Source organism: Typopeltis vanoorti, chromosome 7 (genome assembly GCF_054136105.1).
Source record: "Typopeltis vanoorti isolate ZY-2024b chromosome 7, IOZ_Tvanoo_1.0, whole genome shotgun sequence".
In the NCBI taxonomy this organism is placed as follows: Eukaryota; Metazoa; Arthropoda; class Arachnida; order Uropygi; family Thelyphonidae; genus Typopeltis; species Typopeltis vanoorti.
In genome coordinates, this window is record NC_143555.1 from 59212841 (window position 1) to 59232994 (window position 20154).

Here is a 20154-nt window from a genome sequence, read left to right on the forward strand (position 1 = left end):
TTTTTTCAGTAATTCTTTTAAATGGTTCAATAATGACACATAATAGACTCTTGCTATTGTCTTACCCTTTTCCAAACTGTCTATCATGATAATTCCTTGGGAATCCCAAAAATACAGTGGCCATCAACTTCCCAGCTGACAAAATGGTCTTCGCTTTGCTCTTTCACCAGGCATTGTCCATTGTTTTGACTGCTGCTTGGACTCGGGTGTGTAGTGGTGGATTCAAGTTTCATCTACAGTCAGGAATTGATGCAAAAAATCCTGTGAATTGTGATTAAATATTAACTGCATCTAACTCGGCTTTGATCTGCATGGCCATCCACTTCTTCAAATAACAGTGTTTTATCACTGTACAAAACTAATTTTTCTCCATTTTTATGAAAAATGTGAACAGGGTCATTTTAAATGTTTGCCAAACGAGAACTACATATCGCACGTGGCTAAAATTTTGCCAGGGGTCTATTGGAAATCTACCAAACTGTTCAAACAACCCTCATATATCATAATAATATCCTTTCAAGAAACTCAAAAAGATAACACAAATAGAACAGTAATATTGGGATATGCAGATACCCAGTTGGAGAAAACTCTGTAAACAATAGAACTATATTTAGAAAACTCAAAATTACTAGTGAAAAACTAGGATTACAAATCAATCAGGATAAAACTGAATATTTATATGTATGCAGAAATCACAATCAAGTAGAAAAAGATGAGTTTACCACCATGAAATTTACAAGTGCCACCTCCTTCAAATATCTTGGAATATTGATTACTCAGGATAATAAAATTAGTATAGAAATAAAAGCTAGAATACATTCCTCCAACAGATATTATCACATTCATTATATCATTTACTATCTTCCAAAATTCTATCAAGCAATACAATGTTAAAACAGAAATTCAAGATGAAGCCTGATAGAAAGCAACCTAGAGGTAGACCATGGATGCATCAGAAGGATAATATCCAAAAAGATTTAGCTGAGATTGATATCCAGGACTGGGATGAAAAAGCTCAAGACAGAAAGGAATAGAAACAGTTGGTACATGCAGTAAAGAACCTTAGAGGTTCATCAAGCTGAAAAAGAATTATTATCTTCTTAACTTCCATGGAGTCACAAGACTCACCCACCATTTGCCTGAGAAGGTGGTGAAAGTGCAATGTAATCCATGCTCCTACTACACTCCATGCAAAAAACTTACTTCTTACCCTTTTACTCACCACCTGCTTTTGTAACTTCCAGGGATTGCTCCTTCTCCTTGTTCCTTCCCCTTGTTCTACCATATGAAAAATCTCATCAGTGTTAATATGATATGTTATTAATACGTTAATAACCCTTCAATGACTTAAATGTCTTAATCATATCCTCTCTTTGTCTTCTTTCCACCAAACTCTTAAGTCTATATACCATATCCTCACTCCATCCTCATAATCAACATTGTACAGTCACACCATTTTTGTTATCCATCGCTGCACCATCTCCAAGTTTACTTCATCATCATCACCTTCAAATCCCAGTGACCAGATTTGAGCACAGAAATTCAGATGAGTATGATCAAAGCTTTATACAATGGGACCACCACACTTTTATCTCTCATGGTCAATGTCCTCCTCAGTAATGCAGCAATTCTCTGAGATGTCTTCACAACCTTTGCAATATGTCCTCTGAACTTCAAATTTCTGTCTACAATTGCAAGATCTCCTGCTTCCTCCATTTCATGCAGTATAATTTCACCAAGTGATTATGAAGCATCCCATCTATAGATCCCAAATTTTAAAACATCATATTTGGTTGCATTACGCTGATCCCTATTCATTTGCCTATATTTCCAACTTATTCGAATCCTCTTGAAGAGACAAAACATCAGCACTATTACTAATAACTCTTCCAAGATTCACATCATTTGAAAACAACTGAGTATCTCCCTGTTGACATAAAGACTGAACAGTAATGGTCCCAGTACAGAACCCTGTGGAACTCCACTGGTAATCTTCCTCCTTGATACTGCTGCCCTGATATACAATTTTCTCATATCTATGAAAGCCAGTTATCAATCTATACTAATCCAAACCCATATGTTGCAACTTAAAAACTAACTTGTCATGTAGCACATCCACACTGTTGCCTGTCAAATGCCTTTTCTAAATCCAAAAAATGACAGTGTATGTCTTAACCTCATCCACCGCTCTTCCTCCAATGATGGTGATGATCAGTCTATAGCCCACTGCTGGGTGAAGACCTCACCCTCATGCAGGAGGGTTGGATCTACTTTTGCCATGGTGATTCAGTCCATCTTAGAAGAGTGTATATTTGCATTCATGTGAATTAGTGAGACAATCACAAACATTCATGCCCATATCCATGAGAGGATTTGAACCTGCGGTCTAGCGGGTGGAGAGCAGGTATGCTAACCACTCGGCCAACCAGGCTAGCCATATAAGTATATATATATATGTATATACCTCTTGTTAACTGAAAATTCCGCATGCTTAGCCATTAACAGCTTCAGTAATGCTCTATCCAAATTGAGTTAGCACTGTTATCTCATAGACAAATTACAGTATCACTAAAAAACACACATACTACTAACCACAGTAATGACTATTTAATTTGTAATTTCATCCCAGGTATCTTGGGATATCATCAGTACAGTAGTTCAAACAATACTAGGAATAACATACAGTTAGGGCACATGATTACAATGGAATCGCAATATGCATGCAGTAACGTGTTATAGAAGTAAATTAAATATAACTGAAAAATAAAATAAAAAAATAAAAATAAAAATATATATACATAAAGATTATTTTACACAAATTTTGTATGACAATTTCCTATACTTTAGGAACAGTAAGAACATTGTTACGGTTTAAATTTGGTCTGTGTAGTAGGGCTTCAGCACTTTCTTTATATAAATGTTCATATTTATATAAAGATCTGTGTAAAAGTTTCGACTTCTCCCAATGGATCCTATGGTTTGGATTTTCAACTCCATGTTGGGAGAGACCAGATTTCTGCGGTTTGAAAAGACAAATGTGGTCTTGATGTTCTGAGATGCGTTTATGAACAGACCTACTTGTCTGACCAAAGTAAGTACAATTTGCAGGAGCATGGGATAAACACCAGGTAACATCAGAGGTGAGAGTTTGTCCTTAGGAGAAGGTAACAAGTTATAGATTTGGTGATAAGTTTGTTAGTAGTGGCAAAATTGTATTTCTTCATAATTTTTGAAAGACGTTCAGAGATGCCTTGGACGTAAGGTATGGGAATCCTATGGACTTCTTCTTGTCTGGGTTGATGTGTGGGAAGGTGACTGATGATTTTTTGAGTTGTTTTAAGATTATATCCATTTAGTATGGCTGTATTTTTGATTATTTCTAGTTCTTGGTTTAGAGAATCTTCAGAGGAGCAGAATTTGTGTGCTCTGGAAACTAGTGATTTAATGATGCCAAATATCTGAGATGGATGATGAGTAGAAGAATTGTGAATGTAGCGACCTGAAAATGTAGGCTTGTGATAGACAGATGTGGCAATGGAACCGTCTTCTTTTCTTTGAATGTGTAAATCCAGAAAGGACATACCCTGTGGAGATTCTTTTTCTAGCTTAAAGTTGATGTGAGGGTGAGAAAGGTTTATTTAACTAGAAACAGTTGTAATTCCTGTTCGGGATGATCCCAGACTGCAAATATATCGTTGATGTATCGTAACCAAGTTTTTCGTTATATAAAAAATTACAGTATGTATGTTCTTTTCACTACTCTTAAACCCTATGCCTCTCTGGCAAGCTAAGATAAGATTATCTGTCCATTATTAACACTGATATGTCTCAGTAAAATTACTTTACTTGACCTGAAGAGACCACCATGCTGAAAACATTAGGGAAAAAATGAAAGATGTGATAGTCTAATAACATGTCCTGACAATTTTTTAAATATGAAAGCAAGTACTAATTTTAATACTTGATTTTCTTGCTCAAATAAATTGGATAACAAATAGATTTATTTCTAGTAGACAAGCTTATACATTGGTTACTCAACTGTTATTATTTTTCAGGAAATAACAACACGTATACTAAAATATTAATTATAATAACTTGAATTAATACTTTCCTATATTTCGGCAAAGTTATATTGCCATCATCGGGGATCATAAAACAATGATACGTGCATACAGACACTAATACTGGAAAAATGAAGCTGGAGAACGGCAACCAAAGTTTGGCTTAGAGTCCCAAATGTCACCTCTCTAGTAAGCTAAATTGAGTGGTCTTGGCCATTTTGAAGATCTGAGAATGAGTGCTTCCCACATTTGGGGCAGTCTCATGCACCCAAATTTGTTGAGATTTGGAGAGTTTTTCAGGCAGATTCGAGGAATAGCCTTCATATTTGTATTTGCTGCAGTTTAATACTGTATTAATTCGAATATAACTCACACGGTATTCCCCAAAATTAAAGTTAAAAAATCGTGGTGTGAGATATCGCACACTTCCATCTCTATGCATATGATTGGTCTGGTATTAACAAAAGATCATGCAACTCAACAACAAAGGCAAGCCAATGATTGTTGAGTTGAAATGCTGATTCTCTTCAACCGAATTCCAAAATATCTGCAACTGCCATAACAACATTCACTATCAAATTCTTAACGTTTTAAACTTTTTTTCATGTGTGAGGTATATGTGAAACATTTTAATTTCATTTTTTGTAAAGTAAAATCAGGAGTGCGAGATATAGGTGAGGGCAAGTCATATTCGAGTAAATATGGTAGAGTGGCCTTCTTTCGGTGGTGGTGCACATACCTCCCCACCATCCTGTGGTGGGTGTATGCAAAGCATGGTCAGCAAGTCCTGAGTGGCTTATGGTGGAACTGGATGTAGTACTTGTGTTTAGAAATTCTGCTACTGGCTGTCCTGCCTGTTTGTCCAGAGCAGGACAGTTTGCAACTGCAAGAGACCTAGTAGACACCTGATGGGTCTAGGGAAAGTGGCTGGTCTTTGGTGGAGTAGATAAGGGATGCCAATTTTAATGTGGTCTGTAAGTGGTTGTAAGGTTATATTTCCTTAGGCTTTTTGTTCATTCAGATGTGCCCTGGATATATAGAATGGTGATAGATTTTGTGTAATCTCTGCTCTGAATCAGGAGAGAGGAGGGGGGGGGGTGTAGTTACAGGGTTTTAATATTTTTGGGGAATTGTAGCCATTGGCAAAGAAAGTGTTGAGAATATGGTCAAGTTCAATAGATAGGGCATCACTATCAGAACTGATTATTTTGCCCTGTTAAATAGTATTTTATAATCACATACTGTTGGGAGGAGATGGGAGTAACTGCTGGTAAATATACCTACCAGTATGTACCTATTCTGTCAAGTAGTATTATACCTAGAAGCAAAGTCAACTTGTAAATCATTATATATTCATAAAAATGCATTGTATAATTTTTAGTACCTACCTGTATCTTTGTCAATCTCAAACATCTTGTTATAATCTTTTCCTTGAATAAAATAGGCTATTTTTCCATACTCTCCTCTATCCTGATCAATTGCTTTTACTGTTGCCATCAAAGTTCCTGGGGCTTGGTTTTCTTGAACAGCTATTTCATAGACAGTGCGAGTAAAGATTGGTGTGTGCTGATTTGCCCCCAAAATATCAATCCTAACTCGAGTATAACTTGAATATACACCATCAGTAACGGACACATTGAGAGAATATACTGATTGATTAGAGAACTGATGAACACTTGATAAACTTAATATACCTACAAAAGAAGGATAAATTGGTTTAAAATATGCAAAATACAAAGAGATAAAAAAATATCCTTTGAACCAACTTATTTTTAAACCCATTTTAGCAATGAGATATAAATAAATGCTATTTTTTTCTGTTGTCTTATAACAGTGGATGGAATAATGACATATCTTCCAGCGTGCAAAGAACTAATAAAGAGTAAAGAGAAAAGAAAAAGCTGGAACACCATTTTTATTAAATTTGAATTTTTATGCCTGTTTACCAATTAATTATATATATATATATATATATATAAAGGAAATTAAATGACTTTATACCGAGAATGACAAATTTATTGTTAAGATACAACTAGTTTCGTTGAAATACAACTTCTTCAGGTATCATTGGTAAAGAGTAAAATAAAAATAACAGACACATGAAAAAATACATTAACAGATCTAGTATAAAACAAGTACATTTAAAAGGAATGCATGCTAGAGTTCCAACTGAAGTTGATTACGTGCGTGAGCTGGTATTAGTGCGCCAGTATTGGACAGTGGCAATGTGCGCATCAGAAATATTATAGCTAAGGCTGTTATTAATATGAGATGAATCAAGTGATATTTCTTTAGATTCAATTATTCTTCTTTCCAGTTCATCATAGCACACATGGATATTACAGGTTTTTTGCCAATCAACGATGTGTTAGCGGCCATCATCTGCGTTGACGGAGAAGAGAATATAGCTAGAGAGAGCGCTGGCTCTGGTTCTGTTGTAAGAAATGTCTCTTTGATGTTCCTCCATGCGTAAAAGGATGGATTTAGAAGTTTGGCCGTAATATGGCTTGCCACAATCACACAAAATTTTAGACTCCTGGATACAGTTCTATATACAGTTCTACCGAGTAAATAATGAACATTAATATATATATATATATGTATGTATATATATATATGTATGTGTATATATATATATATATATGTATGTATAATTTTTATACTTGTTCTGTTATTACAATTTTAAGTCTCTAATTCTTTATATACTTCTTTGATTGATACCTGAAGATGTTGATCAATTCAACGAAACTAGTGTACTAGTAGTATCTTTTCAAATATATCATGTCATCTTTTTATTTCTCGGTATCAGTCATTGAAGCTTTTTCATAATATTCCAACCGAGTAAAAATGAATTCTGAAAAAAAAAAAAAAAAAAAAAAAAAAAAAAAAATATATATATATATATATATATATATATATATATACACACACACACACATATACTAAAATACCGGTTTAGCATTTATACAAAATGGTAATTAACTTGTTTTTACCACTAAGTAGAAAAATGTTTGCTTCTGAAACTTAACAATTTTGATAAATAGCCTCTATATTGTTTGATTTGTAAATGTCCAGGAGAATCCATGTTTGCTTTTTATTAAGGATTAAATGGCCTGAGAACTGTTTCGAACTATTCACTATCATTAAAGACTTCTTTAATGATATTGAATTAATTATTGAAGCAATTAAAAAACCTCTTCTCAATGCCAAGGAATCTTATATTAGAAAGATAGCTTTTAATAGGCAAATACTGTTTACTATTTGGTCATAAAACAACATGGATATTCCTGTTTTTCTTTAAATAATTTTTGAAGATAAATGATGGGATTTTTTTTTTCATTATTAATATTATTATACTAAGACTCATTGCAGTATGTCCATACTGAATATCATGCACACAATAACTATCATATCTTGCCTTAAACTCACCAATCTCCAAGTAGAAAAATCTAATAGCAATTGACTCTGCTCATTTCAATTTTACTCAATTTTCAGGAGTGATCTCTTGATCTCGCCCCTTCTGCCATATACTGAAAAATTTACTCTGAATCTATTCTATGAAAAATTATCTATCACATCCCTTTTTCACACACATAATAAAATTTTGGTCACCCACCTCCAAATCTCTTCACTATTTCAGATACTTACATAAGTGATAGATACAATATTATTATTATTATTAAACAAGACCTCATGGAGTCAAAGACTCATCTAGGAGGTCCTTTTATCTTACACACACATCTCATCATACTGTGTCTTAAACACATTCAAACTACTTGCAGACACCACGCTCTCAGGCAAGGCATTCCAATCACTCACAACTCTGCACGAAAAAAACCTGCCTCTCATTCCCTTACTCACACCCTCCTTATACAGTTTCCAGGGATGACCTCTGGTTCTCCCCTGATATCCCACTATTCTCTGTAGAACTTCTCCACCATTGATCCTATAACAACCCCTTACCAACTTGTAGGTCTCTATCATATCTCCCCTCTTCCTTCTCTCCACGAGACTCTGCAAATTACATCTTTTCAATCTTTCCTCATACTCAACATTCCAGAGGTCAGAAACTACCTTAGTCAATCGCCTTTGGACCCTTTCCAACATCTCTTCATCCTTCTGATAACCCGGTGACCAAATCTGGGCACAATAGTCCAAGTGTGGCCTAATCAAAGCCTTATACATTGGAACAAGTATCTCCCTACTTCTACATGTCAGTGTCCTCCGCATCATTCCCAGAAGTCTTTGTGTTGTCTTCACAATTTTGGCGATGTGTCCCCTAAATTTTAGATCCTTATCCACTATCAATATGGCTGTTAATTTTAGAGCACACGTTTTTAACACATCTGGGAGGATATTATCTTGTGACATTAGTATCAAGGGTATTAAGGACTTATAGTAGGAGGAGATCTGTTTGGGTCAACTATACAACAGCTGGAGAAAAAGGCTGATACCAAGAGCCTTATCTTTATTTAGGTGATGCCATAAGCATGACACTGTGAGGATGTGATACATGTGGAAGCAAATATGGCAGAAGTTATGCCCAACAGCCTTGGTGAGAGCAGAAGGCTTGACTGCTGATTGAGCAAGAAATATGCTTTCTGCATTTGGTCCTTAAAAAGTTGGTGCTGAATTTGTTGCAGGTTTTTCAGACTGCAATAAAGGCTGAGTGAGAAGCTGGAGTTTTTGACTTGAGCCACTTAATATACAGAGATTTCTGTAACAAGTATGCCAAACTACTTTGATACATCTGCTAGAAAACCAGGGTTAGAGATTTTGAGTTGGATGTGGAACAAAGGTCCTCATGTTAGTAAGGATTATTTTCATTATTTTATTGGAACAGGTGTTTAGATTGGGAGTAGTAAAGTAACCAGACAATGAAAAAGAGCAATGGAAATCATACAGGTCATCCCAAGTGGTACAGTTGGGATTATAATGGCTTAGATGCTGAAAAGAAAACATTATTATTATTATTACCACCCCAAGACCTCATGGAGTCAAAAGACTCATCTGGGAGGTCCTTTTATCATGCACGCAGCTCATCATACTGTGTCTTAAACACACTCAAACTCCTTGCAGACACCACACTCTCAGGCAAGGCATTCCAATCATTCAGAACTCTCGACAAAAAAAACCTGCCTCTCACTCCCCTATTCACACCCTCTTTATACAGTTTCCAGGGATAACCTCTGGTTCTCCCCCGATCGCCCACTATTTTCTGTAGAACTTCTCCAGCATCGATCCTATAACAACCCCTTACTAACTTGTTGGTCTCTATCATACCTCCTTTCTTCCTCCTGTCCACCAGACTCTGCAAATTACATCATCTGCTCAATCTTTCCTCATACTCGACATTCCAGAGGTTAGAAACTACCTTAGTCAGTCATCATTGGACCCTTTCCAACATCTCTTCGTCCTTCTGAAAACCAGGTGACCAAATCTGGGCACAATAGTCCATGTGTGGCCTAATCAAAGCCTTATACAATGGAACAAGAATCTCCCTATTTCTACAAGTCATTGCTACGGATCATTCCCAGAAGCCTTTGTGTTGTCTTCACAATTTGGATATGTGTCTCCTAAATTTCAGATTATTATCCACTATCACTGACGAATCTCTAATTTCTTCCACCTCCAACAATATATCCTCACCAATCATAAATTCTACATCCCATCTTTGTTTACAAAATTTTAAAACCTTACATTTTGCAACATTGAACTCACATCCCCATTTCCGTACCCAATCACTCAATTTATTCAAGTCTTCTTGTAAGGCCACAACATCTTCATTACTCTTCATGGTTCGTCCCAACTTTGCATCATCTGCAAACAACTGAATATCTCCATCCAAATCTTCACCAATATCATTAATATACAAGTTAAACAGTAATGGCCCTAAAACAGACCCCTGAGCACTCCACTAGTGACTTTCCTTTTCCTGGATATCGCTTCCCCATACACAACTTGTTGATACCTATCAGATAGTCAGTCTCCAATCCAATGCACTAATCTAATATCCAACCTCATCTGCTCTAGTTTGACTGTCAACTTATCATGAGGTACTCTATCAAAAGGCTTAGCGAAATCCAAGTATATTACTGTGTATCCCTCTCCTCTGTCCAAGCAAGCAGTCACTTTAATGTAATAAGTAAGTAGATTACTAAAACATGACCTCCCTTTAGCAAATCCATGCTGTCCATCAAAGATAATACCATTGTTGTCAACCGAACTCTGGATCCTAGTTCTCACAAGCTTCTCCAACAACTTAACCACAACACCTGACACACAGATAGGCCTATAGTTTGATGCTTACGTTCGATCACCTCCTTTATGAAGTGGCACAATCTTGCCCTCCTTCCACTCCTTAGGAACTTGACTGCGTGCAAGACTCATATTAAAAAAAATGTGAAGGCAGGTGTCAACTCCCTGGCACATTCCTTCAGAATACATGGTGATATATTATCTAGTTCCACAGCCTTATTAACATCTAGTTTACTCAACTCCCCATACACCTCTTGCTCACTTACAGTCAGTCTCTCCTCCCCATCATCAACTGCTCTCAATCTCTCCATGAAGTCACATTCACAAGATTGAAAGACCGTTATGAACTGCTCATTAAGTATCTCCACGACACATTCTGCAACAGCTGTCTTTATACCATTTTCTCCAATCAATGTCATCCTTCCATAAACATTCTTTCTTTTGCTGGCTACATATCGAAAGAACTCCTTAGGATTCTTTTTGGCTTCATTAGCTAACTGCTGCTGTTCATACCTCTTTTTAGCTACCGTCACCAACCAAATCACCCTCCTTGCTTGGTCTTTGTAGACCTCATATAATTGGTTATTTCCACTTGTCTTATGCTGCCTCCACAATGTCCTTTTTCTCTGTATCGCATGCCTAATCTCTTTGTTCATCCATCTCACACCTACCTTATTTAACCTTCTCACCCTTGGAATACATTTAGACATTGTACCTACCAGACAGTTTTTGAAAATCCCCCAAGCTGTATTGATCTCTTTTCCAGCTAACTCCTCATGCTGTCTCCTGAGCTCTTCATAATCACCCCCCTTGTAGTTCCACATATACCCTTTTCTCACAGAGGTCCTTGCACTGCTGGCAACCACCCAAGTAATCACCTCATGGTCACTCTCACCAATTGGTGGATGATTTGACACCTCATTTATAATTACATCCTCTGATGAGATGACCAAATCCAAGACCCTCAATCCTCGTGTGCCCTCTGTTACATACTGTCTGAGGTAGTTATCCCTCAAAAACTGAAGAAACTCATTTTCTTTACTTCCAGTTGCTATCTCATCATTCCAGTGTATACTGCCATAATTAAAATCACCATAATGGTCACCCTTTTTTTATGTGCTCGACCAATTTGATTATACATTTCATTATCACCACCATCTACATCACCTGGTCTATAACAACATCCCACCAAGTATTTGATTCCATTCACCTCTATCTCACACCATACTTCCTCAAAACCACTGGCACTATTTCCCTCCTGCATCTCTACCCTGTATGGACATAACTCTTTCTCTATCATCAATAGCACTTCCCTTCCCTAAAAAATTAACAATATAAAAAAAAAATATGTTATTATTTGCCATCTGCCATTTGCACTGGTCTATATGTAACATCACACAGTTCTTACTACTTTAAATAATCCATTGCTCATGTTCTGCTTTGTATTCAAACTGCCTGTATCACTGATGATAATGATCCGTAATTTTCAGGTTGAAATATTTGGCAATTAAATATATTATTCGCTCTTTTCCTTGTGTTATCATTCATTTGTTAAACCTTATGGCACAAGTATAAGCAAATGTTATAAGTGTACAAGTATAAGTGAACCTTATGACATAAGAATTGCTGAAACAACGGTTATTGATTTTGAAACTTTGACCACATCTATTTGTGAAGTGGATTTGGAATGTGCTTTTTGGGGTTTACAATTGAACCTGTATTTTTCACAGTGGTCGGTAGTAGTATTTTAGCAGTATTTGATTTCTGCAGTAATATTCCTTTTATGTAGTCAATGATCAAACTGAAGTCATCACTTAGGCATTTTTCTTCTGGTTGTTGTTGAAGCCAACAGCCTTATTCCCATTGGATGAAAGTAAAGGTTATGCTGTGCTTGTACACATAACTTTTACTTTGCTCAGGGGGAAGTACCTTTGAACCAATTGTTCACTACCACTATTAAATCAGTGTGTTACAGGTGACTTTTACAAGGTGCTGAAAGTTTGTTCTGTTTTATTATTTTTATTTTTTAATTTATTTTTTGTGGATTTGAAGAGATGGCACATAATGATTTTTCTGGGACTGAAGTTTCCTTCAATAGCTATCTTAATAATATCATCCTTTAGCATATTGTCAATTTCTGTATGCAAGTTGAGAACAACAGCACTGATCTTATTTTTGTCCTTGAATGAGATGTGTATCATCGAGGTTGTAGAGTTTGTTGGTATTATTGGTGGAGTTTGCATTTACGTTAAAGTACTGACCACTGAGCAGTTCAAGCATGGTTTCTAGTGATTTGATTTTTCAGGAGACATTCTTATTAATAGTGATGAGGCACTACTCTAGGATGTTGATGTGCTTTCGGAGTTTAGGAGTTATTTTACTGAAGGGAGACATGGCAGAAAGAAAAAGGCTGGTTCAGGTTGGTAAGCAGTTTATGTGCCAATTTGTATACATTTGTCCAACAAGTATGCCACCAGTAGCAATAGAAATCACATGAGACCTTTTTGTGTAGGAATGTATACTCTGCAACTTGAGCACTTTCTACTGACGTTAGTTTTGTTGGTGTTTGACTAGCATGCACTGGAAAGACCTGCCAGTCCAGTTAAAAAAATAAACTGTTGGTTAAAAATTAAATTATACCACATGAGAAATGATATCAACCTTGCTTTGGTACACAGCATACCAAAAGAAGCTGCACATTCTCACATTGCATATTTAGCATTTAAGAACAAGATGTTTTCTCAGAGGATTATTCCCTTTCCCTAAGCATTTATACAGCATATTTATTTTTGAGAATTCATAATTAAAATCAGATGAACCGCAATGAATAATAAATTTCTAGACACAATATCTTCCATTAACTGTAACGATTTATATTTGCATGATGCTTTAATTGATGGTCTTTATATACGTAGGCTGTTCAATAAGTTATAAGACTATATTTATACAGAAAACAGATTACCTTTAATCGTCATCATTAAACGGTCTTTTTCGAAGTAACTACCGTGAGACGCGATGCATTTGTCCCAACATTGTGGCCACTTCTTAAACACATGTGAAAGTCCATTTTTTGAGAGTTCTTTCAAAACTGCCTCCGCAGCTTTTACACATGCTTTGTTGCTTTCGAAATGGTGGCCTCTTAGTGGTTTCTTGAGCTGAGGAAACAGCCAGAAATCGCACGATGAGAGATCAGGACTGTATGGAGGGTGTGGTAGGATATCTATGTTATTCTTCTGCAAAACGTCCACTACACCACCACCAGCAATATGTGGCCTTGCATTATCGTGGTGCAATAAGAAGCCATTCTTCAGCAATGGCTGTTTCCTTTTGACGTGCTGTACCATTGTCCGTAAAACATCCACATAGTATGAGCCGTTTACAGTATTCCCGGGTTCTACAGCATGTTGGTAAACAATGCCTTCATAGTCAAAAAACATTATGGTCATAACTTTACCAGCCGATTTTACAGTTTTTGCTTTCTTTGAGGTAGGCGAAGACAGATGCTTCCATTCACTGCTTTGTTGTTTCATTGTAGGGTCATAGTGATACAACCAAACTTCATCTGCTGTAATGATGCATTTTAAGAAGTTGTCGCCTTCTTGTTCCAGTCTTTCTTTCCATTCTGTGCACATATTCACTCGATGCTGCATTTGCTCCGGTGTCAAGAGTTTGGGAATCCATCGGGAGCAAACACGTTTCAGTCCCAAATGTTCAGCCATGATTGAGTGAACACTTCCCACAGAAATATTCAGGACAACATGCAGCTGGCATACTGTAATTCTGCAATCCTCCTTGATGATAATCGCTGCTGTGCTGATCATTGTCTCTGTGATGGACATTGAAGGTCTTCCCTCACGTTCAAGATCTTCCACATTTTGCCTTCCTTCCTTAAAAGTTTTATGCTGGCGAAAAACACTTGCCCTCGACATTGCTTCATCGTGGAAAGTTTTGCGTATCATGTTAAAAGTGTCCGATGCCAATTTTTGCAAACACACACAAAATTTAATCGCATAACGCTGTTCCAAGGACGCTTCCATTTCGACGACTGGTCGCAGCTCGTAGGTGCACCGAAACAAGCTTGCGTTTAGTCACGTGACACTCTGGCATATCAGCCCAAATATGCCATCTATCAACCTCTTTTGTTAATACAGACAACAACATTTCTTTATTCCACAGAAATTAATATTGTGATGAGTGGTTTCGCGACAGTAAAATTAGTCTTATTACTTATTGAACAGCCCTTGTATATATATATATATATATATATATATATATATATATATATATATATATGATTAAATAAATCAATAGAAGTCGAGAGATACCAAAATAGAAAAAATACTATTTATTATTTGATCGCACAACTCATTTCATTTTCTTAGAAAACTTCATTGGGTGCAAAACATGAAAAGAGAAATACAAAAATATACATTACAAGAAGCAGCTGTAAATTAAATTGCAAACATATTATTGACATGTGAAGCTATTCTGCATGCCATAGTATGGATGGGCACGTTCGTGGAGGCATGATCTTGTGTACATTGGATGGCTGAAGAGTGACAATCAGAGAGATTATAGCTAAGGTTAATATCAAGATGAACTGGACTGTGGACAGTTTCTGTTGATTCCACAATTCTTCTCTCCAGTTCATTGTAGCATCTAAAATTGTTTTCCGATTTGTTCCAGATCACTGGATGAATGACAGAATCTTCATGTTAGGGCAAGTAGAATTAAGAATGTGATTAGATAGTGCGCTGGCTCTAGTTCTGCCATATGTAATGTCTCTCACATGTTTTTCCATATCCAACTCAATGGATTTCTCTGTCTGACCAAAGTAGGTCACTTTGCAGTTACACCAAAGACGATATGTTTTGGTTTAAGTGTATCAAGTAAGGAATGGAGTTTGGACAGAGGAGTAAAAGAAGTGCAAATTTTAAATTTCTTGAGAAGCAGTCACAGACGACATCATGGACGACCAATAGTGTCCGGCGCCTGTGTGCAAAACTTTAGTTGGTGTCCCTATACCCAGTAGCACGCCAGTAGTGTCCAGCGTCTGTGTGAAAACTTTAGTTGGCGCCCCTATCCCCCCCCTCCAATAAAAAAAACCACTTTAAAAAAAACGGTTTTTTTTAAGTATTTCCTCCTCTTTGGCACCTTTACTATCCTGGCACTTGTGTGCATCACACACACATTGCACATATGGCTGTTGCGCCCCTGTTGAGAAGTTTAGCTAACTTTGGTGAAATGGAGCTAATATAAGATATATATATATATAAAGACTTTTACATCAGTACTGTCTTCAGGGTGGGCAGGTGAATTAAAAAGTAGCTTATGAATAGTCTGTTTAATATAGCCACTTTTCTGAAAGGTTGTAATAAGAAACCATAGTTCTTTGGTGATCTCTTCTTCTTCGCTAAGGAGAAAGCAAGCATGTTTACCTAATGTAGAAATGATGCCAAGCATCTGGGGCAGATAATAATGTGGTTGTGCATGAAGGTATATGTTGGTATGTGTAGATTTTCTATAAATAGAGATCTTCAATTTTTCTGATACACGAGTGAGTTTAACATCCAAGAATGGGTGAGAACCATTAACTTTTAATTCTCAGGTAAACTGGGTGTGTAAAAAAAACTGAAGACCTTTATTTATAGAAAACTTGTAATGCTTACCCTGCCTCTTGTAATGGATATTTTTGTATTTCTCTTTTCATGTTATGCACCCAATGAAGTTTTCTAAGAAAATGAGACTAGTGCAATCAAATAATAAATAGTATTTTTTCTATTTTGGTATCTCTTGGCTTTTAGTTATTAAATTTATTTAATCATGTCATATAGTCAAGTAAATCAATTGCATGAAATATATTAAATATATATATATGATGATGATGATGATGTGTGCTCACCTGTACTACTGTCAACACTAAAGGCTTGTTGCTCATTTCCTCCTACTACAGAATAAGCAAGTTTTGGAAGATCTGAAACATCAGGATCAGTTGCAACAACTCTTGTCACAAATTGACCTCTCTGAGCATTTTCACTAACTGCACAGTTATAAGTAGCATGATCAAATTTTGGAGGATTGTCATTAATATCTAAGACCTTTACTCTAATGACTGCTGTGGAACTAAGAGAAGGTGAACCACCATCACTAGCCATAACTACAAACTGATGGATATCTACAGTTTCATGGTCAAGTGACTGTTTTATAAATACAATACCTTCTGAAGGTTCCACATGAAAATAAGATGTTGCATTTCCTAAAATGTAATACTGTATTCTTTTGTTTGGACCTGTATCTATATCAGTTGCATGGACTTGGAGAATTGAAGTTCCAAATGGAGCTGCTTCTGAAACAGTTGCATTATATGATGGTTGATCAAATACTGGAGAGTTGTCATTGACATCTTCGACATTTACAGTAACAAGCACATTCGCAAATGCTCCAGAAACTGAATCTGTTGCACGAAGCGTCAACTGGTATATTTTGACAAGTTCATAGTCCAAGCCCTCAATTATATGCAATACACCTAAGGAGAAAAAGTATATTCATCAATATAACATTTTGACTTCCAGATTTAAATTTAACAAAGGATTTATATACTCTATTATGATAGAAGACTTTTTTTTTTGTTAACATAACTAAATCTTAATAAAAACCTTTCTTAAATTTTAAAATAAAGTTTAAAATATGCTATTTTAAAATGTAAACTTACAAATTTTTAAATTTAAATATGCTAAAAACATTATATTCTGCTGGATTCAAAGCACACTACAATATGGTATATTAAGTTGGGGAGGAATCTAAAGTATTACGCTGAAACCTTTAATTTCGACTCAGAATAAAGTAGTTCAAATCTTAACTAGAAACATGTGACAAGGATACTGCAATGTGCAATAAACACACCATACTAAACATACTATCCCTTAGATATTTATATGCCTATAAGATACTGCTATTCATAAAGAACCTTATTACAAAAAGGACTACAGAAGTGCTTCTGAGTGCCAGAACTCAGAAAGAAAAATATCTAACATGACAGAAATACCCAAAACAAGAGAAACAGAAACAGACAAAGGAACAAATGAAAGAATACCCCCAGTCATCCTAAGGGCCAAGGAACACTGGACATCGATCGCCACTGCTCTGAAAACAACAGGAATCATCTTCACAAAAGCAATAAACACAGAAGAAGGAATACGCATTCAACTGAAGACATTGACAGACTACAGAAACATAACAAAATTATTGGATAACAACAACCTACCGTATCACACATTCCAACTCAACAGCGACAAACATCTGAAAGTAAGTACTAAGAGGAATCACAGAAACAATATCAATAGAAGAAGTCACCACAGACCTACATAACAAAGGATTTAATCCCATTAAGGTAAGCCGAATACACAGAGCAGACAAGTCTCCCTACCCCTTGATCCTAGTCGAAATCTCAAAAGACCAGAAAGCTATATACGACCTCCAAACCATCTGCGACCTAATTATAAAAGTAGAATCTCTGAGACGCAAATCCACAACAACACAATGTCACAGATGTCGGAAGTTCGGTCATGCACAGCGATGCTGCAAAGCAGAATTCCAATGTGTGAAATGTGGAGGAAAACACGCCACACTAGAATGCAAGAAACCACGCACCCAGCCAGTGAAATGTGCTAACTGCAGGGGCCCCACATCCCACCAACTACAGAGGGTGTACAGCACATCCCCAAAACCAGAAGATAACCCCAAAGCAGCAAGCCCATACAAGAAAGCAAACCCACCCAACAAATCACAGCCTCCATAACAAACGGAAGAACATATGCAGAAGTTGCAAGACCAACCCAACAACAAGACTCCAAACCCAAAACAAACCACCCACAGTAAACCAGCAAGACCAATCTCCTCAACATAACAAGCTGCATAGGAGAGATGCTTGCAGAACTCCGACAAACTGACCCAACACAAGAGGCCAAGGACATCATTCTAAAACACACACAGATTTTATTCTCTTCAATCCTTAATGGATAAAAGCAAAATAAAACCCAACTCTCTACAGATCATCAGCTGGAATGCTAAAGGACTACCCAACAAAGCAATAGAACTACAGGAATTCGTGGCAGAAACCCAAGCAGACATCATCTTAGTAAATGAAACACGCCTGCGTCCATCTGACAAGACAGGAATCAACAATTACACCATGTACCACACAGACAGAACCTATGCAAGAGGAGGAGGAACTGCCATCTTCATTAAAAGAAGTGTAAAACACAACGCAATCGCCACACCTCAAACAGAACACATGGAAACAACAGGAATTGAAATACACATGGAGAACACATAGAGATACACATAGAGATTTTAATGCCAAACATTCAGCCTGGAATAGCAGAAACTCAAATATCAATGGAAGAACACTTAACTCTTATACTACTTCACGAAACATAGCAGTAATAGGACCCACACACTATGGAGCAACCGGATGTCCTGATGTACTTGATATAGCTATATTAAAAAACATAGCGCACAGCTATCAAATACATGCAGTCAACGAATTAAGTTCTGATCACAACCCCATCATATTGCAACTAGGCACCACACAAGATTTAATGGAAAATACCTCCACCTTTATAAACTGGAAACAACTTCCCTCAGCCTTCCAGGAAATTCTTGGCCTGGTACCACATATAATATCCACTGAAGACGTAGAAAAAGCAGTAAAAACCTTTGAAAAGCAAGTACTAACAGCAGTATCACAGGTAACACATACAACCAAATGCGTACCACCAAATAAACTCCCAGAGGACATAAAATGTCTTATCCGAGATAAAAACAGGTTAAGAAGAAAATATCACAGAACACTGGATCCCACAGATAAGCAGGCAGTTAACAGAGCTATAAACCAGGTTCGGTATGTCCTAAAGGATCACCATAACGAACTCTGGAATAACAAAATACACCAATTAAACACAGAGGATCAATCATTGTGGAGAATGATGAGATCACTTCTTTCAAAATGTAACATGCTTCCGCCCAATCCAAGGAGAATATAGAATCGCCTACAGTGATGAGGAAAAGGTAGAAGCATTTGCAGACAGCTTAGAAAGACAATGCAGTCCCAATCATGCCAATGTAGATTTAAGCTTCATAAGAAAAATCCACACCCAAGTGCATAAAATAACTCAAAAAGTCTCACTCCAATCCAACAACAAATCCGTGTCACCAACAGAAATATATGACATCACAAGAAACTAAACAACAAAAAGGCTCCAGGTCCAGATGGTATAAGGAACAAGGTGCTCAAGCTACTCCCATGTAAAGGGGTTATACATTTGGTAGCCATCACCAATGCCATCCTTCGGCTTAATTATTTCCCAGAGTGATGGAAGCTTGCAGATGTCTTCCTAATTCCAAAACCTGGGAAAAATGCACAATTCCCACAGAACTATCGGCCTATCAGCCTTCTATCATGTGTAGGCAAGATAGCCAAATGCACTATACTAACATAGATTCAAGAAGCAACAGATAACAGCCAAGTCATATTCAGATTCAGAAAACAGCATTCTATGACCTCCAAATTTACAGAATTGTTGAATACGTCACCCAAGGTTATGAATGGCACCAACATTCTGGCACAGTTTTCATGAACATAACACAAGCATTTGATAGAATTTGGCATCATGGTCTCTAATTTTTAAGCTACACCAAGTAGGAATCCCAATACCACTTGTTCTACTTATCAAATCATATCTCAGTAACAGAAAATTTAAAATAAAACTGAATGGAATCAGATCCACAGAAAGGAGAGTCATGGCAGGAGTCCTACAAGACTCTCTGCTATCTC

General features: G+C 36.6%; 1 protein-coding gene across 1 annotated transcript in view; it reads right to left on the reverse strand.

Annotated features, from left to right (window-relative positions):
• The window catches only part of LOC150104706 (fat-like cadherin-related tumor suppressor homolog), a 573066-nt gene that overhangs the window by 410148 nt on the left and 142764 nt on the right, over positions 1-20154 (reverse strand). The window contains exons 9-10 of the mRNA XM_090395611.1: positions 16222-16845; positions 5450-5755 (exon numbers count right to left, since the gene is read on the reverse strand). Of these exons, the coding sequence (XP_090251737.1) occupies positions 5450-5755; positions 16222-16845 (930 nt within the window). The remainder of the gene's footprint in view (positions 1-5449; positions 5756-16221; positions 16846-20154) is intronic.